The sequence below is a fragment of the Neodiprion pinetum genome, chromosome 5 (genome assembly GCF_021155775.2).
Source record: "Neodiprion pinetum isolate iyNeoPine1 chromosome 5, iyNeoPine1.2, whole genome shotgun sequence".
In the NCBI taxonomy this organism is placed as follows: Eukaryota; Metazoa; Arthropoda; class Insecta; order Hymenoptera; family Diprionidae; genus Neodiprion; species Neodiprion pinetum.
In genome coordinates this window covers 16,162,938-16,186,157 of record NC_060236.1, presented here as the reverse complement: position 1 = coordinate 16,186,157, position 23,220 = coordinate 16,162,938, and the positions used below count along the sequence as shown (strand labels likewise).

Here is a 23,220-nt window from a genome sequence, read left to right as displayed (position 1 = left end):
TGATAAGTCATGGGGAGGGGGTTTATATATAGGAGAAGCCGCGGGGTGGAGGCAGCACTCCGATGAGAGTCACCCTCGCAGGCGCGTCGACGAATTCAAGTTTCACCTTCGTGCCAGGGTTGGTTCGGAAGGTCAACACGGGCTTGCTCCCGAATCAATACGCCAACCCACCGCGTGGCTTGCGGTATAAAACTCCCGCGCTCGCGTAATTGGAAAAGCTAGTTTTGATCGCCTCGATATCGCGTCGAGTACTCGTGTATCATCCGTCAAGCTGTTGGCAGTACGCGTTCACTCTTTTTCCGATCAGGCTGCTGGTTCAGGCGCAAACGAGATGCTGAAGAAAGCGCTGTCCAAATCTGGCCTCAGGATATTAAGGGTGAGCGACACATTTTTTACTCTCGCAATACTGTTGAACAGTTGTCATCGTCCGTACAGTGTTGAGGGGGTGTTATACGAGTGTTTGGGTGAAACAGTGGGTGAATTCTAGAAATTTACGTATTGGCCGTCATTCAATTCGTCCGGGGTTAGTTTTGTTCAGAAGTGTGTAGATCGATATGTAGAAACTTGATTCACTTTAAAAAAAGATTTAATTTACTTCTAATTTTGAGACAGTATTCTTGTATAGTTTTACTCTATTTGCTAAGATTCGAGGTTTATAATTTCTTCCGTTTAACCCAACGGTGACCGTTTCGAGTTGACGTTCAATTATTTGTGAAAAGTTTACCATTTGTTTATTGTATTAATGAAAACAAATGGGTTGATTCCAAAGAGATGGATTGTGAGGAAGAGGATACTCTATCCAAAAATACTGTCTCTAAATTCAAAGTAAATCGTTTGAGCTGGTTTTGAAATATATTGCGATGTCACTCATAATGCTTTGGGTTGATTGATTTTAACGAAGAAAGCAAATCAAGCTCGATCTACATACTATTGCACGAAATTAACACCAATCAAATTGAGAGATTGGTTGTCGAGTTATAAATTCCCAAAGTTCAGAAACTTATCCCGCCGTCTGTTTGTATATTACGTTATGAGTCTGGTCTTTGCTCATCTTAAGGGTTTTTTAAGTATGTACAGCAAATCTATATGCCGTAATTGTTCTGCTAATAATTAATCTGATAATTATTCTGGACTATGCAGGCAAAAGCAGTACGTTACTTTTGTCACGGAGCCACTCAAATACGTTTCATACCATTTCACACAATTGTTGTTCGTCTGCCTGTAACGCATCGCACTTCATCAAATAGCCTTTAACCCTGTTCCCAATACTATGTGCCACATTTGTTTACCCTTTGCTTCCTTACTTATCCATGACTCATATTCGTAAGATAATAATGTAAATGCACGGTGGCCAGCTACAGTGTTCTCAACTTAGCATTACATTTTTGTCATTCATCCTCGTATATTTTCTCAATGAAAATTGTAGGAAAATGCCTATCGCAATCAATTTCACTGGGTCAAAAAAGGATAGCATCAGCCATCAAAGTAAAAGAAAACCGCGCTACTGCATTTCAAAAATTTGCCAGAAATCATTGCAACGTATATTCAAATTTTTCAAAACCGTTCTCACGCTTTTGAATAAGGCATGACCAGAAATTTTCTACAGCTCTAGAAGCAAATATTTTATTGCTACATTTCACCATCATATTTGGAGTATCAGAATGTTTTTTGTTGAATCATTCTAAGTAGTCTCTTAATTTATACACCATAAACATATTACGCACCACTGTCCGATTCTTTGAAAATTACGATGGAATTTTATGAACCAAGCATACATCATGGTTCTTATCATATTTGATGAAGCTTACGTTGATACATTTCTAGTAGGTGAATAGATATTTATTTATAAACAAAGACGCACATATTTTCAAATAAATGCATAGTCTTTTTTTTTGCTATGCGTAATCTGAGAATCAATAATAGAAACCATTTTTCGCATATTTCCGACGCTTATATTTTCACTCCGTTCCCATTATCCCATTATTATCCTTGTTGATTCGCGTGATTGTGTTTTGTGGCTTCAATGATTAGATTACGATTATACCGAAAGAAATTTCTAGTTGTGGTTAATGTTCTAATTTCTTACTACAACCCAAAAATATATTTCTGTGTACGAAATGAGGATGAGTTTTGTTGTTATCATCCACAAACGTAGTAGGCGATACTATTATTCTTGATTATGGTCATTCGTACTATACAGGGTGTTTCTAAGTACACATCGCAGTATGTTGGGTTGCCTGCCATTGAGGGGAATAAATAGTCCTCACAAGTGAGCTGGAACTGCCCGTATTGCCAAGTTGCGTGAATTTGGCCAAGCAGTTGTTCCATTCTTTATTCCTATGCTGAAGCGCTTAGCGATGGCGTTCCGAAATCACGTTAAAATGATTACATGACTTGACACGGTTGGCCTGTTTTACCGATGTTTGATCCCCTAAGCGGTAGCCAACCCAACATACTGCGACGTTTACTTGGAAACACCCTTTATTTTATTGTAATTGTTGCAATAATTGATTCCGAGGCTTTAGGTAAATGAAAAAATGTAGTATAAAACAAAGAATTTTAGTGCTGCAATAGATAATGATAATGTATTATTTACTACTACTATCACGCTTATCGTAAAACAGTCATTTTACCCGAGCCACAATTTTTTTTTGTAATTCTTACAACATTCGAACTTTTCCTCAGTGTAGAATCTGCGTACTTTCAGGCAATAAAGAAGCTTTCAACGAAGAGCAGATTGGCGAAGAAGTCGCAGTCGGGTGCCACGTCTAAACTGTCATTGGGATCTGCAAATTCGAGGCCTTCAATGCTACCAGAACACGAGGCGATTTCGTTATCTTGGTCACTCGCATCGTTGGATACAAAGAGCGTTGACACTTACCTAACGATGGTCAGTGAAAATTTTCTGGAAAGCCCAGAAAACTACAGCAGAAGGAAACGCTGTTGCTGTTGTGCCGAGTATGAAGAAAATCTGAGGAACGAAAACAGGGAGAATGAGATGTTTGTGTAACCTGCAGTGATCATCCGCACTTACAGATACAAGAGAGATTTTGGAATGAAGAAAGAAAAGCTCAACTGTGAAAGCTTCGCAATAAATTTCTGTTGTCCTCGCTCCCGCTAGTTATTATTTCCTAACAATATTTGGAAACGGTCGATATCTACGTTGACGTATATATTTCCAAATATCGAATTCCACGTATCTCAAACGCGAAAAAGAGTTTAACAGCCCCATTTCATATACAATTCTGAACAAAAACACCCCAATACATTTTCATTTTACGCAGAAATAAAAAAAAATGGCACGAATTCTATGAATTTACTATTACAGATTTAGTAGAATCTGTGACGTTTCTTTATTTCTGCGTGAAATGAAAATATGTTTGCTTATTTTTATTCGGAATTGTGTATAGAATGGGGCTGTGAAGCCCTTTTTTAATACGCGGACTTTAATACTTGGAGATATATACGTCAATAGCGAAATCGACTAGGGCACTCCCTTAAGGGCTCTGCTCGTTATCGGTTGAAAGGATCAGCCTGTCGTATTTATCCAATTTTTCAACCACTCCTTAAATTTCTTGTATCTTGACTTTAAATTGAAGGTGAAAGATGGATCTGTATGATACTTTAAGCCGAACAATGAACAGGAAACTTTTATTTCTTGCTACACGTCCCGGGGAAAAATGAATAGAACCAATTAGATACAAATTATATCTTTGTCTAATCTGATCTAAGCATGTAATATAATTATTAAATAGATATCTCAATATCTAGATTGTATAAATAGGTTTTAGCATTTATTTATTTAGATCCGTAAACTTTGTGTATGTGATTAGATCAAATTAGATGGCACTCACTTCTTCCCGGGGTATGATGCAAATTAATATCTTACGAATATGAGTCATGGATAAATAATATCAGATACTTTTGACAATTTTTGGAAAACGTAGAGACGTAACTTGGAAATTCCTCCAAAGCCATATCGCATATTCATACTTTATAATGAAATCGAGATATTAAAAATTATTGTTGACAATGAGCAAATGTATGGGGGAACAGGCTTTTTACAGCGGGTTTGAGTTTTGCTATTCTACAATTTAACCACGTTCCGCAACTTGTCTTTTATTTTATTTTATTGATGCTGTTAACCGAAACGCAATGTGAATTCACTAAGTGAAAAAACTACGTCGTGACCAGCAAAATTACGAGAGTAACTTGTACCGTATGATATATGTCACATTTGATTAGACGTAATCAAAACAACAACAACAACGACGACGACGGTGACGACGACGATCACGAAAAATTTTGAATATCGATAATATAGTCATTTCGTAAGGTCATAAATTTCGAAACGACCAATTTATCTCGGATTTCAAGAAATTTTGATGTGAGTTTTTCTATTCCGAAAAACTAAACAAATACTGGGACGATTTTCAAACTTTCGAAAGACGCTAACGACGAAACGTTGAATATTTCATTGACGATTGGACTCTCATCACTTGGAGAAAAATCTCTTCGTTACTATAGAAATCTTCTGCCACAACTTTCGTTGTCGACCGTACAGACTTGACGAAAAAGTTTAACCGTATATACAAATTGCGTCGAATACAACGAATCCTGTGATCGAATTTCATATACCTGAAATTTCAGAGATTTAACAAGTGAATCGTTTTTCGTAATATTCACATTTTTAAATTCAAGTTAACTTGGTCATTGATAAAAATGTAAGCGTGAAGCATCTTATATTTGTATTTCTGCAGGCATTTATGAATATTCTCTGTTAAAATATACCTTGCGTGCGATATCTAATGATTGAATTATACAACCCTATGTGATAATGTACAAATGGGGGGGGGGGGGGGGGGGGGGACACTTGTTTGATGTGTATACATATTACATGACAAAAGCATTGAGTATCCAGTCGAAATAGTGTCAGTTTAATAATACAGCAGTAGGTGTGGTTTCATTTCAAAATAGTGAAAAAAATAAAAACAATGCACGTAGGTTCGCGAGATTTTTCTTCAAATTAGCATACTACACAATCTGCATATTTCATAAACCACGTCACATGCAGTGTTTGAAAATACGATGTAACGGTTGTTTAGAATTTTTTTTTAAGGGATTAAGTTGGCCGCAGAAATTAAATAAAGTTTTAAAAATTAACACCATTGTAATATACTTAGAATCACAGGATTCGTGAATATCTGAAGTTTGGATTGATATCTATATGACAATAAGATTCAGATACACAGCAAAAAACACCCATCTGAAAAAACACAGTCGTATGAAATCCATAACTCTAATGAACACGTACATACTGGTCGTCTTGTTCCATAGGCCCTTGATTACCTATAATAATTATGTTTGTGAATAATTGAATAAGAATATTATAAAATAATACAAATTTATTATTTGAATCAAAAATAGACTCTTGCAGTATGGTACAGAAATAATGTGCAGTATACACATACTTGATCGAATAATATACTCCATAGATAGGTATAATACGTCTTTGAGGCTGTGAATTTTTCCATGTCTAACATACTGTATAATATATATATAATATAATAATATATATATATATGTATGTATATAATAATATGTATATGTATTATATTATTTTAACAAATAAACGGCTTATTATGTTAGATTCGACAAATTTTACCTTTATTTATAAAAATACTGCGAAATCTTGAAGGTTACTGGTTCACAATGTTTCATTATAAGACCGTCTCGTAGCGTATTTTTGATTAATTAATAAGTGCTATTCTAACTATACGTCCATAACTCGATGAGCTCGCATGAGATATTATTTCAACCAAGACTCTACCAGTTATAAACGTAAGTATAATACGGATCAACACTATTTTTTGTGCTTGCGTAATGCATGGTTTGATTTTATTTTCTTCACCTTGAAAGTGTTATCATTCTTCGAAAAACTTTGTTTTTCTAACCAGATGAGCAATATTTCGATGTTTGATGAGAGAAAATTATGACCAAGTCAAGCTGACTGTCGACAATCGGTTCCGTCAAGTAAGAAAAAACTTTTCAACGATCAGACAGGTTTATTTTCGGCAAATGTACATCGTACCACCCATCTGAAGTTGACAGTGAAGGGTGTACCACAAGCGCCGAACGTTACCTGCTGCAGAGAAATTCATGGACCCAGCTTTGAAATTCAAAGAACTACGAACTGGTCACGGAAATTATGTCAAATCATAAAGAAAGTGGTGGAAATTGGATCCAGATACCTGTGACTATCTTACAAAAGGACGATCATAAAAAATAACATGTCTACGAAGTTGTATTTTTTTATTTATTAGGCCGCAAGACCAAATGGTCAAAAACCTTAATCTTATCATTTTGCATTTCAACTCATTCTAGGCTGTGCTAACATAATTTAGTCGCAACGTGTTGTAAGAAACGTTATTTGCTTCGGATTTTACCAATCTAAAAAAATACTGTGTCTGAAAAGTTCTTACAATTCCGCACGCAAGGGGGAAACCATTTGATCGCGATTGCACCTTCAGGAGTTGTAAAAAGTTGTAAACCTATTTTCAAATAAATTGCGGTTCGGGAGTTTGAAATAAGGCGATTCGAGCGAATGAATTGAAGTACATGCGCTATAAGTCACTGAAAAATTTTTTACTCAAAATCCACGTCATTCATTGGTAAAAAATTTGAAACTACTCAGGAGTTATTTCAGCACAAAGAAAGAAAATTCAACCCGAATTTGGGTGATTTGTTTTTTTTCAGAACCGATTGAGGTCGAATAAGGTGATCCTTGAAGCTGTTTGTCTGCAAATTGATATTTTTGGAAACGAAAGATTTCTTGCAGATACCAATTTTCGCAAAGTGGAGTATTTCTCACGTGGAAAGTTCTTCACATTCACAATATAATGAAAATAATCAAGTTTCATGACACTTTAAATTTTTTCTAAATAATTGTCGATCAAATTTTTGTCAAATTTATTATGGCAACTATTGTTGGTTTGAAGGATGTCAGTATAAAAAACTTTTTTTTGCCTTCAATCACTGTTAGATCTGTTTTCGAGTTGTAACGCAAGGTGAAAGTTACAAAACTATTGTACCAACTTCAAAAATCTGTAACTTTTGCGAATCTTAAATTGCAGATAAATGGCTTTGGGAGTCGTATAATCTAACCTCGAATAGTACATAAAAAACTGTGACATATTTGTTACATCATGTGTATAATGTATTGGCCGTATTCAGGCCGTTCACCGATAAAAAGAGAGTCCTTTGTTTTATGCATTTGTTCTACGATATCTTTTTATGTTTCTTCGTATGTCATTATTCAAAGAGTCTTCATCTTGTACACGTCTGTTCTCTCGGAATAAATTCATCCTTTCCTTTCTAATAATTCAATAGTATGTAATATTTTGAGTGATATATTCAATATTCATTGAATTATAGTAAGACTATGGAGTTTTCTTTGAAAATGGAGAAATACAAAATACTAGAGTTATAAACAAAACGTTACAAGATATCGATTTTTCCTTTCAAATCGCTTAAAAATGGTTACCAATTGTGATGGATTCGTTTAATTTCTCTCTACGGGTCAGGGTGTCGTTTTTTTTGTCGATAGCAGGTTAGAAAAAAGGTGATCCTGAATATTTGAGCTCGATGCGCCCAAATCCGGCCACTAGAGGATTATTAAAAATTTGAAAAAAGTCTATTTTTCAGTAATTTTCAAAAATTTATATCCCAGCTTCTGTATGACTCAGAGATTCCAACCAAATGGCGTCCTTCTTTGGCAACCTTATATTTTCAAGAAAAGAATAGTTAGTTCAAACCCATATCCGGCTTAGCTGGGAGCTCTCAACTGGACTGCTATTTTAATAAAATTTTCCTTATTTTCAAAAGACTCTCAAATCTACATATTTGGAAATCGAAGGATGGTTGACGGCTTATATTTTTCGTTAAGGTATATTCTGATGATGTCTGCCCTATTTTTGCTTGATAGCTTCCATTTCACTGAGATGTCACCACACAAAGTAGGTCGATTTGTGAAAAAACGCTGTTTTTGAATAGCTAGAACATTTTTATATCGACTCGAAATCCTTGGAAATTTTCACGAATTATGCTTCATTGTATCCCTAAGCAACCCTGAAAATTTCAAGTTTGGCTTAGAACTGGTTTCCGATTTATGAAATTGTAAAAATGTCAAATTTTCGATCTAATATGACATTTTTTGTGGTTTATTATAAGTTTCGATAATTTTACGCACTTAATTAATACTTACTCGAAATTCGATTGTAGAGTAGGGGGCAAAATGAGCCAGCTAAATGAAAATTATATTAAAATAGCAGTCCAGTTGGGAGCTCTCAGCTAAGCCGGATATGAGTTTGAACTATTTTTTTTTTTTGAAAATATAAGCTTGACAGAGAAGGATGCCATTTGGCCGGAATCTCTGCGTCATATATAGAAGCTGAGATATAAATGTTTGAAAATGACTGAAAATCGACTTTTTTCAAATTTCAAAAAATTCTCCAGCGGTCGGATCAGGGTGCATCGAGCTCAAATTTTCAGGATCACCTTTTTTTCCAACCTGCTTTCGACAAAAAAAAAGGCACCCAAATCGGAGACCCACCCCCGCAACTTTTCGGCGAAAAGTAATGAATCTGCCCATATATAACCTGTATTATCTTTTAAACAACAGTTTCAATACTCTGTGGTAATTTTTGCGAATTAAAATAACCAGCTCACTCGTTATATGCACTTCAGTGGTTAGGGTGTGAGACGTTCCCGTATGCCAGGCATGTTACGCTGGAAAAGTGTGCCGGCTAAGGGTTAAATAGATCTTCGTAGCTTACGAATACAATAATTCAACAACTAGTCAGCATATATGCCCATCTTGTAACAAAGGTAATAAAAAATTATCGACTTTCTGGCGAATCAACCTCACTAGCAGAGTTTTCTCGTTTTTTCGTACAGAAATGTCTGTATACACAATTATCGCATTATCTTCGGTTTGTCAATCTTCGAAAAATGCGAACAACGAACCTCGCAGAGATTGGTGAGTGTAAACTTATTGTTAGTTTGAAATGTAGAATAAAGAGAAGAAAAAATTGTGGCGAACAGAAACGCAAGCGCGTATCGTGCAGCTGCCAACGACTAATGAGCTCTATATGCAAATTGTGTATTGACTGGCTGCGCAGCCGAGAATGCCGACACGTGGCCGGATATTTTCAGTTTTTGAAAATCACATGAATATGACTCGGACGCTACTGTCGGCGTGAATTGTACAGAAAGCGCAGAATCGATGACTGACTAGTTATATTGTATACATCTAGTCCTTACCCACTGGTAATTAGTACCGGTTTCGTCACGTTGTGCGCAGTAAGCAGAATGACATTTTTCTTCAATCATGCATAGCTGATTTTTAACCCCCTCTGAAAGGTCGGATAATGAGACTGAAACAGGTTTTTTGACGAACTAAGATGGGTGCACAAATACAGCTCGGTCGTTCACCTACAGGATCTGAAAATTGTACTTTTGGAAATGTTTTCCACCCATTGGCAATGCTAGTAAAATTTATTATCACACCAACATCACATTACCGCTGCAGTTGGAAAAAAAAAATAACAATAAAAATGACCCAAAGTAATCAAAAATAATAGTAATTTATACTATATTTTCTCGTTAAGGCCGCAAAAGCGAATAATGTACAAAGGATCATAAACAATTATATGTTTCGTAGAAAATGGTGCTTTATTAAAACATCGCACAATTATAAAATATTAAGGCATTTTTCACGCGTATACATTTGGAATTGATATTTGTTCGATTAGTATCACATTGTGCTGTGTTTACATCTGTCATACTTTTCCAATTATACTCGGTCAAAACTGTCGAAAATGGTAAAGGAAAACTATTGATTAGTTCATTTTTCATTTTGTCAGGAAACAGATGCGCATGTATAAAATATCGAATTCAGAAATAATTTCTACATTCTAATAAATTTCTGTGTTGCAATTGAGCCGCATGTGATATCTATAAATTATAATACATACTTAATTTAATTGGTTGATTAGTTGTTTGGGCATTTACACTGTACAATTCCTTAAAAGAATATTCTATACATTATTGTATTACAACTAGACTGGTATAAATAAATACTTTTTTTTACATTTCAAATTAGGTACTCGTATGACTATCATTTTATCACTTATAGAGTATGGGTTTAGGGATTTACGGTCGTTTCGATGCAATTGGTTTCCTGAGTTTTTGTACAACCCACATATACCATAGAAATATATTGGCAGCTTATGAGTTGCAGGCGGCTGTTTCGCGGTTAATCGCAATTACAGTTCTCACATATATTTACATATACATATTTTAATAATAATAATAATAAATAAGTACACGCACCTCGTAAAACTAAGCAAACTGCTCTCGCTTTATATCAAAGTTATTTTCATACGCATTTCATTTGATTGACTATCTGCTCACGAATCGCGAATCAGACTAGATTCTCACTCGCAGCAGCGCGATATAAAAATGCTCGGAAACTTCGAACAAACTCTCATCACTGGCAGGTTATTCATGACATAAACAAACAGTTAGCGGAGTTTCTGACAAAAGAAATGACAGGCGCAAAAAGAATTATTGAAAAGTTTTTAGCTTATACTTTACACAAGGTTCATGGCACTTTAGTTCGGTTGGGTTTCATATTTGTACAATTGGATCGTCTGGCTTGAATTTCATCGATACAGCGCATATTGAGATGCTTACTTTTTTATTTGATATATTGTATTAAAGTATTATACTTACAATTAATTCAAAGGCAAAAGAAACTAGGTTGAAAGGGATTAACTGACAACGAGTCAAGTGTTCTATGCCGTTCCATCGAGATGATAATTCTAAGTTTCACTGTTTTTAACCACACGTATTCATGAACACGTACAGATTTATTTTATGAGTTTGAATGGAAAACAAAAGATGGCCGCACTTACAGCTTCCTTTCTACTTCGGAGTAAAATATTTTCGAACACTCGATTTTCTCCCAAATATTAGTTCTCATACGCAGTTTTCACATCAACCAAAAGTAAAATTTTTACAGGAACAACTTACCTTTGTCCAGGCTAATAAAAATTTATCAAAAAAAAAAAACGTAGCCCCTCTAAATCATGGTGAATCTTCACGGACAATGCTGTTATTTGTTATTAGAAGTCAATCAAAACCAACAAACCATTACCAACCTTCAATTTGTTAATTAATTCGGCGGTATGAGCTCAATTTCGGTGTTCCGAAAATACGTATAGTCGTTTTTGTTGCGCAAGCCTCGGCATACCGAAAGAAAACGGTGAAACTTGGCTGATTGCGCGTCCGAATTTTTACGCAGGTTGACCACCTCAAGCTTCAGCTTTCAAATACAGTTTGTTGAGGCTATGTAGGTAATGCGAATTTTTTTATATCCAGCAGACCTTGAATAATTCATCGAAAAGGCTCGGCAAACTTTTTATTACTGTTAACTGGCTGACGATCGATGACTGCTATGAGTCATCGCAACAACATAATTTCAATTCGCCTCTTGACGCGAGAGAGTTTTACATCCCATACCCCGTTTCGAGTAAGTTGGCTCCCCTGCCTTGCAGACGAAAATATTACCGCGGTGCGACCTCGCCGACCAATAGAGTCGAATTATTCCGCGCACGCGCAGTCAGTAAAATTTCCCAGTTTCCTCTCGGTGAGTCTATGTGGTTGAATTTCCCAATTGAGAGTGTTTCTCGTCGCACTAAACGCACAGTCCAAGAAAATATCCTACCATGCCGTCAAAGTGAACTATAAAACATCGTCGTCTCGATTGGTCAACGGCTAAAGCCGATCAGTCTTGCAACGTTACATAAACGTCTCACAATCGATTAATTGCTTGGCTTGCATTATCCACTCGGGGGATAACCTATTTGACTTCAGTAGGCCAACTCCGCGCCCCAAGGTCGATAAGGTTTTCCATGCTGCTGTTGGACGTACTGTCCAGGATACTGACCCCAGCCAAGAGCGCCGCTGCCAAGAAGCGGCGGCATGCTTCCAGGTGCTGCGGGCATCCCGACGGAGGAAGAGCTCGACGGCTCGTAGCTTCCGGTTGTAGTGGCGGAACTGACGGAGGATCCGGAAGGCAGCACGGCGGTGGTGGTCGGCGGGTGTTCTCTGTGGAAACTTTGAAGGTGAGACAGCAGTCTCAGACGCAGCGGATCTCTCTCGTCGAGGCCTTCCATGGTGACCAAGTATCGTCCAACTTCGGCAGCGCATTCGCCCCAACCGACAGCGTGGTAGTCCATTGCCAACTTGGTGCTGTCGTATCCTTCCGGTCCTGCGGCACAAAGAGGAAAAAAATATCCTAAGATTATCTCGTTTTCGGTTTCTTTTTTAAGGAACAGCTGCTGAAAGGTAAGAAAATGATTCAAAGCGGAGTTCCGAAGCAGAGTCTCACGGTCGTCATTATTTATCAGCCAACCATACCCGCTGCTTTTTGCAATACATCATGTATAAAGGTGCCCAATAGTCGTTTTTGTAGACTGAACTCTTGGATATTACAATTTAGTTGAACATGAAGTTCAGCAGCGCTGTAGCTGTCGTTTTGTTTAGCACGAATTAACATTTGATATCTCAGGAGCTTACAAAACCAGTTCGGGGCAGAAATAATGTGATAAGTGTGTCCAACAGTGGTCAACTTGATTTTGCAGCTCACAATAAGTTCCAATTCGTCTGGCGAATATCTTGAAAACCAGATTTTTATCGGTAATGCGAGCCTGAATTGTCGAACGTCGAACCAAACATTTTTACTGGAGGAATAATTTCATTTTTTCAAAATTTTGTTAAATGCATTTTCACTTTCATGAATTTGACCAGCAAAAATCACTCGTACGCGCGAGTACATGTGCAGCAAAAAAAAACGGGTATAATGATTAGTGGTTATTGACTCTTAAATGCGGTGAAGGTCATTTGTAGCCTCGCTCCATTCCAACATGCCGTCTACGCGGTTTCCCAATGAAGTTGAACTTAAAAGCGTTAACACAACGAAATACTGAATTAAATAGAATATCGCTATTTTTTATTTTTACTTTTCATCACCTTTGGTGACATAATTTGTAGTGATATTAAAGGATTTCATTTTCCAAAATATCTGTAAGCGTTAGATGCGATTATTGACTGAATTTTTGACAAAATATCGATTCTTCTCGAAAATGCACCGTTAAGAATTTCAACTTCGCGTTTCCCACGTATAACAAGTATCCACTTACGACTGCTTTAATGTACCTTCCATATTTCCAAATGTGTAAAAAAATTCATATCGCTCGCATGCGCATTGCGCATTATGTGACAGGTGTCAGTTCTGAACAAAATAATACGTTTTTTCAAATTACTAATTTTGCGGAATGATCTGTATAATAAATCTGTCTTGTACGTATAAGAATACGATTGACGAGAATGTATACAGCCGCATATAAACCGGTGGGTTCAGTGCGTAGAGCAGTGAATGAAGCTGGTATTAGCTGGGACATGATAATGCGTCTTATTGTTAGCGCTAGGCAGGAATTATACAGCGTAGCGGCAGGTAGCGTGGGAATTATACTGCCAAACCCTTCGTGCTTGGTGCGGTTCGATACTCGGGCAATGTTAAGTCAGCTAATGTTATGCGTTATGGTGAAAAGCCGAATCCACCCTACGTGACCCACCGTGACCCCCAATGACCTGCTTTATCGTTGGTGTCAGGCTGGCGATATTGCGTAGGGTTGAAGCGGTGCATGCTTGTAATCTGATTACCTGAAGTTGCGAGTTGCGCACGATGGGATTTTGAAGTAAAGTTTAAAAGCTTCAATTTTTTGAAGTTATACTTCTTTAGGCGCGTTATGAAAAACTGATGAGAGTGAAATTTCAGGATGCGCGCGCATCACTGTAACACAAAACTGTAACACAAAATTAACAGGATGAAGTTGCCCACTCAACCGAATTCATGCGCGCGCATCACTGTAACACAAAATTAACAGGATGAAGTTGCCCACTCAACCGAATTCATTAAGTCTCGAAAAAAAGCTAAATATTTATCCACATGGTTTTAGTTTTTACAGTCACAACACGTGTTTTATTTTCATACAAGTGCGAATTATATATGTGGCAATAAAATATATTCAGTAGTGATTTAAATTGAATATTTGGATTAATATTATTTACTATTTGTGAATATTAGTGAAAAAATTGTGCTAAAATACTTTTTCAAGTGCTCCAATATAATTGAGGTTAGTTATCCGTATGTATTATTCATTGATATAAATTGAAATATCATTATTTAATATAATTAATACTAAATATTATTAAATTATCAATGTTGAATATTTATTATTGGTTTTTTAATATTCACAAAATAAAGAAATAAATTTAATAGAACATTTAATAAAAAGTTCGTGACAAAAATTTAATAGATTATTTAAATATAATGTAAGACATCCGTTATTTGTTTTATTGTTTTTTAATGATGCCAAAGAAGTATAACTTCTCACGCGCGTACATAAGTACACGCACCCATTTTTTTTTTTTTAGTTTTTCGTTTCGTTCCAACAATCGAAAGCAGCATTCGTGATGTTTTTTGAAACTTCTATCTTGTTCTGGAGTTGTGCACTTTCTGAAAGTACCTATTTCAATTTGTCAAATGAATGTAACTCGGAAATGAAATGAGATATTGAAAACAGTTGACACATGTTTTTTGCCATCTTGAGTTAGAAATTTAAAACATATACGAAAAAATTATGTTTTTATATTTGACAAAGTAAATAAACATTTCTCCATCGTGATGGTCCCGTTTTATTTTCTTGCGAAACGTATCCACTTTCTAATAAAAGATAAACTTTGAATGATATTTTCCTATTTACTTGTGTAGAAGGTATTGGTACGGAACCACATCATTTTCGTAATGATCCGACTTAAATTATGTATATATACTAAAATCTACAAGATAATATTGAGATTGGAATATTTGAAAATAAAATGAGAATTTTCGAATTTTTGTTACAAAATCACTCCTCTGGTAACAAGGTAACAAGAGGCTTGGCAAAATCGATAAACATCCAAGTAAATCAGTTTAGCCCTTTTTGAGGTATTGCGAGCACCGTAAGACGTGTCATCGAGCGAAACGGTGACGTTACTATCAATAAAAATTGCTTCTTATCACTGAATTCTAATATAAAAAAAATGTATAAACGAAACTTGATCTACGTACTTTCGAATAGAATATACCCGAATTGAACGGGATGATTGGTCGTCGGCGTGTAAGTTCTCAGAATTCACCCACGTTTTCAGCCTGCCTCTAATACAGGTACGCTTATACACCCCCTTGCATAAAATATACGAAAATCGTCCTTCTTACTGGTTGAAAAAAAATATAATCACGAATCAGTGAAATTAGAGAAGAAATGTAATTGATAAAAATCTTGGGTCGATTCCTGACTCCAACGCAACTATCGTTCTAATTATAATCAGCATAAGTGGTGATTATTGTATTGGCAATGTTTTATTTAATACCAATTGGCCATCCCTCGATGGTGGTTAGTCCCATATCCGTAAATACTATACGGAGTAGAATCGCTATTATACAGGGCTGGTTTCCCACACGGGGATCGCATCTGCTCCCTACCAAACGCATCGCACAGTGGATGGCTCTTTCCTACGTGCGTGTACAAACACATGCATGCATACATACGTACGTATACAAACGGGCCGTGCCTGCGAATGTTGGACTGAGAGAGGGGCAAGCTGTACCCCGCACCCTCCACCGTGGGAACTTCTCTAGGAAGAGTTTTTGACTTCCGTGCTTCCCACAGGATCTCACAAGCCGAGTCCTAGCACCTGCTCTCTGCGCTCGGTTAGTACCAAGTGCTGGGAGCGATTGTGAATGGGGACGAGTACCGTGTGCTCACGCATCGATATTGCATAGATTATTATAATTCAAAATTATTATACTTTCCCGCGATCTTAGGAGGCTGGTGAGCCAAAAATGTTGACGATTTATTGGAATAATGTATTCGCAAGCTACAAAGATCTCTTTGAAAATACAAAAGTGGAAAGTACTGGAATCGGAAACAAGAGCTAGATATCGATACTACATTTCAAATCGCTTCAAAGTCGTAAATTCGTTCGATTTTTACTCTACGTCGATTGATTTTATCCAAGAAACTATCTTCGTATTTTATTAGCAAAATGCTGGCGCATTTTTTTCCCGCGAGTCCTCATTATCTCACGGAAGATAATTCTTGCGAGATTTTGCAACATTTTTCTAATGCTTCATGATAAATGTCTTTACATACAATATGAGAAAAACTAATGAAGACACTTTTGAACGATTATTCGAAAATCATTTCAAAATCTTGTACAAAATTTTGCGGTCTTCATTGGAAACACATGCAAATATTTACAAAGAATTGGCATTAAAATCTCCGACCGATCTGTAAATCATGCATGTTTTAGAAAGTTTTTCTGCGGCAAATTCTGAGGAACAAGTCCGCTGAACACATATTATCGCTTTTCGAATACCGACGCTCACGGATTTTGGTTCCCAGAACCAAGTAATACGGAAAAAGAAATCTCTGAACAACAGATGGGCTTCACGGTTGCCGAGTTACAGTTACAGTTGAAATTCTCGGCGAGAGGCGGCCGGTCAACAGGTGTCTTCCGGTCTGGGCAAACCGCCGGAAAAGCTATCACACCTTCGCCTATAACCGCGACCATTCTGCGAATCGTTGTTTATTTTCATTTACACGTTCTCCTGATATTTTGTTAGTTGAATTTTGAGTTTGATCGAAAACCAGATCGTTACTGCTAATACTGAGATTCGATGGTAAATTTTGGATAAATGATTGAAACCTACGCGATAACAATATTTAAGTTTGCCAAATTGTCAAGTTATTGACTAAATATTGTATGGGTACATGTTCATTGATTATTGAAATTATTCTCGATCTACGTTGATCGATTGAAACTTCAGGTACATTTGATTTCACTGATCGGACTTTAATGAGAGCACTCGAGGAGTTCATTGAATCAAGAATCAATTATTGCTCTTATTTCATCACGAGATGGTTACAGATTGAAGATTTGCCAAATTCACATATTCGCAACCTACGATTAAGATTTTCCTACATAGATTCGTCGGATTTTGTATCAAGATGGCGCTTATTTCGTTGAAGCGACTCATCTCTACAGCCCCACGAAAATTTTTTTCTCATCACTTTGGGAAATATTCAATTTTTTAAGTTCGCAATGATGTTGATTTCGATTAAATAATAACAATGTTAAATTTACTAGCATCAACAAAAAAAAATACCGTTTTGGTCAATTTGTAACCAATAACTTTTACAACAACATTTTAATCATCATGGAGTGAAATTAAAAGACCCTAGTAGATTTAACACAATTTAAAAGCAATTTCAAATGAAAGGGCGATAACTAAGCTCTTGTCAACATTTTGAGTCTTTTTTTTCTATGGCACTTTTATCGTAGCTTATGAATCTTCAATATCAACTCATCAAGTATTCTAATTAGAATAAACAATCAGAAACAATCAGAAAACGCTTAATTAGGTGCAGCTTCGATTTGGAAGATTCTTCCCAGCGACATCATGTAATATGATTATAACTACACCTAAGTTTTGTCACTCCATCCACACTTTCTACTCCACAACTTTCATAATTACGTTTTGCAGTTCACGCAGGATGAAGGCTGACGATTTTTATGACCGCTAAAATATTTCAAAAACTGACCTTTATTTCTCAAGGTACGTAGATGTTCGACGGTGAGTTGAAGTATTTCAGCTTTTTCTAATTTTCCACTGTGAGGATCCCTGGCGGCAGCTGGTACCAATCTTCGCAATTCTCCGAGGGAAGCGTTTATCCTGTCACGTCTTTTTTTCTCAATCATTCCCCGTCTTCGTTTGCGCGAAGCGTGCTGACAGGAATCACCACCTGGCGAGTTACACCTGTACAAAAATCAGAAGAAAAATTTGATTGATAATTAAGTAAAGTTGAAATTATCCCAAGCCTACGATAAGGGTATATATTTGTTTGTCAGATTCCACAGGCTATATCGAAGAAACTCCGACGATTTTTTGAGAACTCCTTGTTCTAACTACTACAGCATTTGAGACGAGAATTTCCATTTCAACTTCTCTAAATTATCTAACATCTGTATTATAACACGTGTTAGACCAGAGAATAAAGTTTGAGTATTCTCCGATATCTTATTTACTTTCATTAATTTGAACAATCAGGCGTGATGTAATAAGCGACGGCAAATATTAAGATTAATTTTGAATCGAGTTTTGAAATTTGAATCATAACGCAAATTCTACGTCTATTTTGAATGATTCGTATCGATATTTTTACATTAACCACTAATTTTTAAGCCCCTGATACCGTTTTTATTACTTTGATAAATTCAGATTATGATCTTGAACTTCACGAATAGGCTGTATTTCGTACATTATAGTATATTTCTAACGCGCAAATCGATTTGCCGACGAACATCTTTTTGTATAGCACTGACAAAAATTTATCTGTATCAACTCTGGAGATGAGTATTTGTGAAATTTTTGCCAGCCAATCTGCAGATCTCTGTAACGAACTAAATAAGCCCAAAACGTTAGAATCGTGTCAGAAACAACAAAGTTATTTTTTTCATCATATTCTCCACATTTCGATTATAAAACCTTTCTTGCAATTGTTCATACTTAGTTTACATCGAATTTGCTCAGATTCTGTCATTCGTTTTCACTATCAATAGCACGAATAACACTCCTAGAGATTTTTCACGAACGAACCTTACTCTTTTCAAAACATTAGCTTCAGAATATCCGGCAGAATTACTGCAAAAATTTAAAAGAACTGCTCGCATTCTTATCCATAGGGAGCCGTATAGGTACATAATTCTTCAACTGCGGAAAAATAAGTTGAACATTGGATTTTACTCCCGAACGAACTTACTAAAATTAACGAAACGTATATAACATCAACTTATATGTTCTTACTAAAACTAATCTACAAATCTTCTTTTTTGTCGAGAATTTCGTCATCCCGTTTACTTGCAATGGTGCGAAACCTCCTCCCTCACAGTCGGGTTTTTGTACGAATAAATTTTCTATGCTTCTAAAGCGGAAAAATCAAAAATAGCATGGTGATATTTTTTGTTTTTTTCAACCAAACAAAGATTGACGAAAATACAGCAGATTCAAAACTGCAACGATTTGACGTCACCCATTCATAAAGTACAACATCTACGCATATATCGCCAAATCAGTCAAAGTAAATTGCTTCTCACGTCCGCAATTATAATTTTTGATGAAAATGAAAAAATACGACTCGATTGTTCGATGTTTCTCTGTGTTGGACGTATGTGATTTTTTTAATTTTTCTTTTTTTTTCACCATAATCACGCGGAAGTCCACATTGCTCGAACGTAAGGATATATCAAACTCACGGTTCTTTCCCACTCTCCTCGGAGAAGACATCGTCGCAGTCCGAATCGCTCATGGTCCGTTTCATCCCCCTTGACTGTGACAATTGTTGCTGTTGCTGCTGCTGGTTGTCCTGTGCCCTCAACTCGGTGATGTCGTTCTTCAATTCGGGCAGTTCGTGACTGGGTCTTAACTCCGTGAGGTCCGGCCTCATCCCGGCTATATTATCGTGCCTCATCTCGTGCCTGATGTCGGCGGGGTGGCGGAGTTCCGGCCTCTGCATGTCGTGCCGCATCTCGTGATGGTGACGTACATCCGGGTGTTGAGGTTGGTAGGAGGGATGCGGGGGCGGCGGATAGCCCCAGTGGTGAGGCCCCGATGGGCCCGACAGTGACGGCAGGTGACCCGGGGCGACGGCACCGGCCGTTATGTCAGAGGATAGCAGGGTGCTGTTCTCGTCAGATCGCGGTACAACTACGCGCCACATTATATCTCGCGGTTACCGAATGTCCGTTGTCACTTTCCAAAAAAATATCACAAGGACGTGCAAATTTTATACCATATGTTACTCAACCTTTCACGTCATCTCGATAAATAGTAATATTGACGTAAGACATGACCTGAAATCCCAGTGTTTATGCACAATGTTTAAGAGCACAGCTTATTGGTCCCCTCGCATGTTCTCCAGTAGGCGGAAGGTCTACTTCGAACAATTAGTTCCTGTAGTAGTTGTATAACTCGGGGTTGAAAGGAGATTATCGCATCATTTTTGTTCCGGGTTTTTTTTTTTTATTTTGTATTTCTCTTTTTTTTCCAATTATAATCCGGAGATGCGGATAACTGTGGCTGACCCTCGGCGAAACATGACAAATTATTTACCGTTAAAATATGTAAATCCGACCACTGGTAGCGACGAAAAATTTCTATTTATGAGAAAGTTTTTAATTTTTTTTTTTTTAAATTTTTTTTTATTTTTGTAGAATATACACACTCGTAACGTTTGTCACGTGTCTTGTTCTGAAAATTTCACTGTTGTAAAACTCTGCAAACGTTTACAACGACGATGTAATTATCCCGCGAAAATATCATTTGCATTTATTTACGATGATTTATAATGTTCGACGCACTTCACTTCACAATTCGCGGGACAAATGTTTCTTATTATTCGTCAATCCACAAGCCACGTGTAAGAGAAACGAGTAAATGTTCGCCTCTGATTTATTTATTTTTTTTTTTTTTCGTTTGCTTCTTCAAATTATCTTCAACGGTGTTTAATTAATCTTTTCTCAAAGTAGCGTCAATTCGCAAAAATCGCAATCGAATCGTCGAAGATTGGCTGCACCTCGCCGGCGCCTAGAGATAAGTTCGCATTTCCTTCCTCTGTGACGTAACGAGTAAAAATATCGCCGTCGCGACGGCCGTGCGCGATTTTCAAACGGCCCGTGCGGCGTGTGCAGTGCGACGTGTGCACCGGTCGCGTGGCGGCGAGCGTATGTCGTGTGCGGGCGTCTATCGCGCCACACGACTAGCTGCCGCCAAGACGTGGAGGGTTTCAGGGGCGCCGAACGGTGGTGGGGAACTCGATCCTGAACCATGGAGATGCGTGCGTGTGTGTCGCGTTGCGCGTAGCTGCATCCGAACGCTGCACAGTGTAATAGGAAACAAAGACGGCGAAGCGTGAGCGAAATTTCTCTGCAGGGTATGTATCGACGAAGCTGTGATGCGAAAAATTGTTCGTTTGTGTCATTGCTGGTTACGAATTCGAGCAAGAAATTTTCGAACTGACAATGGAGTATCCGGACTGACCGATGAGAATGCAAACAATTACTTTACTTGGACTGAGATTCGTTCCCCGGAGTTTTTGACAACGCTAATTGCCTGAATCTGTAGTTGAAATTCAAAAATATAAAACGGCGAATCCGGGGACTCGGAAGTTTTGAAATTCTGAAATTAGATTTTAGATTCGTTATCGATGTGCTCGAAAACCACCGAGTCACAAGATTTGTCCTGATCAAGCAATTACTTGCATTTTTGTTGGCCATATTCAATTTGCCATTGTCGATTATCAAATTTTTAGTTCTAATTCGTTATCATCGTTCTGAACATCCTGGGTACAAAAAGTTTCATTCAAATTAAATAACTTCTTGGATTATCATCAGCCACATTGGATCCAGCATTCTTAATTTCTGAAGTTTGACAATGAGTTCAGAATCGTAATTAGGATTCTCGAGAACCTTCGTTTACCAGATTTCATCGAAATCAAATAAGTTTTTGCATCATCAACGGCCATATTGAATCTACCGTGTCGAATTCCCCAATTTTCACTTCAGATCCGTAATCAACATTCTGAAATACCCCCGAGTACCGAATTCCCAACTTAAATAACTTGTAATCGTATAATTATCGAGTATGCTAGATCCGCCTTTTTATTTTTCCAGATTTTGAGTTTAAATTTATAACCAGCGACCAAAAGAACCGCCAAATTCGAAATTTCGTATCAGTGAAAAGTAAGGAGATATAAATCTATGTCTCAAATGAATAAATTGCACAGCCATCTCCATCCCATCATAGTTTCGTCAATACACGGATAAACAAATTTCATTTATACTATACAAGCCTCATTTTTCACACACAACGCTACGGGCTTACTATATAAGCGATAAGTTACGAGACACCCTGTATATCATTGTGTGAGGGGCGTAGAGGCTCGGAGAGGAAGGGTCAGGTCATCGGGACTGAAGGAAGGAGGCGGAGGGTAAAAGAGCGATTTCGTGGGAAAGCGTGTGGCGTGAAGTGCGTATCCTATGTACGTATCTCTGCGTGATGCAGGCGTTTGTAACAATGTGCGTATGTACGTAGGCAGACGTTTAGCAGAGAATTGGTTATAGGATTAATTCCCGATGCTCGATCAAGTTCCGATTGTTTTCTTCTTTGTAGCATTGAATATGACTCCGTGACAGAATGATGTAATGTTGAATATAAGAAACAAAGCTTTTCAAAATTTCAAAACCTTACCTTACTTATACATGCGAATCAAACGAATGGTGAGGGGAACGTTACTTTTTTACATTTAAATATTTAAATAACTCGAAAACTGCTGAACCGATCGAATCCAAACTCTAATATATGTACGTTGAGTAAACCACGTCGATTGAGACCAAAATCATTAAAATCCGTTAATGTATATTCTTAGCATACCGTTGACCAAAAACTGATTCATCACGCGGTTAGATGCCCATCTGAAAATGATTGCAGGTGTTTATGCAGGTCTTGAAACACGGAGATCGAATCAAAATTTAACTTTTTATTTTCGGCGTGATTATAATAAATCCCCCTCCAAGAACTTGAAAATGAACTTATCATCAGAAGCTTTTCTTACAGACTACAAAAAATTGTAGATTTGTATGTAAAAAAAATCTTAACTTATCCGCAGTTCGTGGATCATAGTGACATGTGAATGAAAGTAAGGAATCTTATTGCGCAATAAGGTATGAATACGACTTCCGAAGGCTCAGGGAATGGCAATAGAAGTCAATTACTTTGTAATATAACAGGGTTCAAGTAATGCTTTCTTTTTCTCCTGTCACTAATTTCGACTAATCGATTATCGACGATTGCAATGATAATTACCATGTAACAAGTTTTGACACTTTCTTTCTCCTTTTACAGACTGCTTGATGAGGAAAATACGGCCAAGAAATTTATGTTTGTTATTTTCAATAACATTTTTCGCAAAAAATATTTAAAACCAACATGAT

General features: G+C 37.0%; 2 protein-coding genes across 2 annotated transcripts; one reads left to right on the top strand and one right to left on the bottom strand.

Annotated features, from left to right (window-relative positions):
- Positions 1–76: 76 nt before the first annotated feature.
- LOC124219111 (uncharacterized) lies at positions 77–4,837 on the top strand. Its single transcript, XM_046626282.2, has 2 exons — positions 77–376; positions 2,708–4,837. The coding sequence occupies exons 1-2, from the start codon at positions 332–334 to the stop codon at positions 3,008–3,010; spliced, it is 348 nt and encodes a 115-aa protein (XP_046482238.1). The 5' UTR covers positions 77–331; the 3' UTR covers positions 3,011–4,837.
- A 4,898-nt stretch (positions 4,838–9,735) lies between these two features.
- On the bottom strand, positions 9,736–21,550 carry Hey (Hairy/E(spl)-related with YRPW motif). Its single transcript, XM_046626281.2, has 3 exons — positions 19,486–21,550; positions 17,775–17,989; positions 9,736–12,334 (listed from the first exon to the last, which is right to left on the bottom strand). The coding sequence occupies exons 1-3, from the start codon at positions 19,947–19,949 to the stop codon at positions 11,934–11,936; spliced, it is 1,080 nt and encodes a 359-aa protein (XP_046482237.1). The 5' UTR covers positions 19,950–21,550; the 3' UTR covers positions 9,736–11,933.
- Between the last annotated feature and the right edge of the window lie 1,670 nt (positions 21,551–23,220).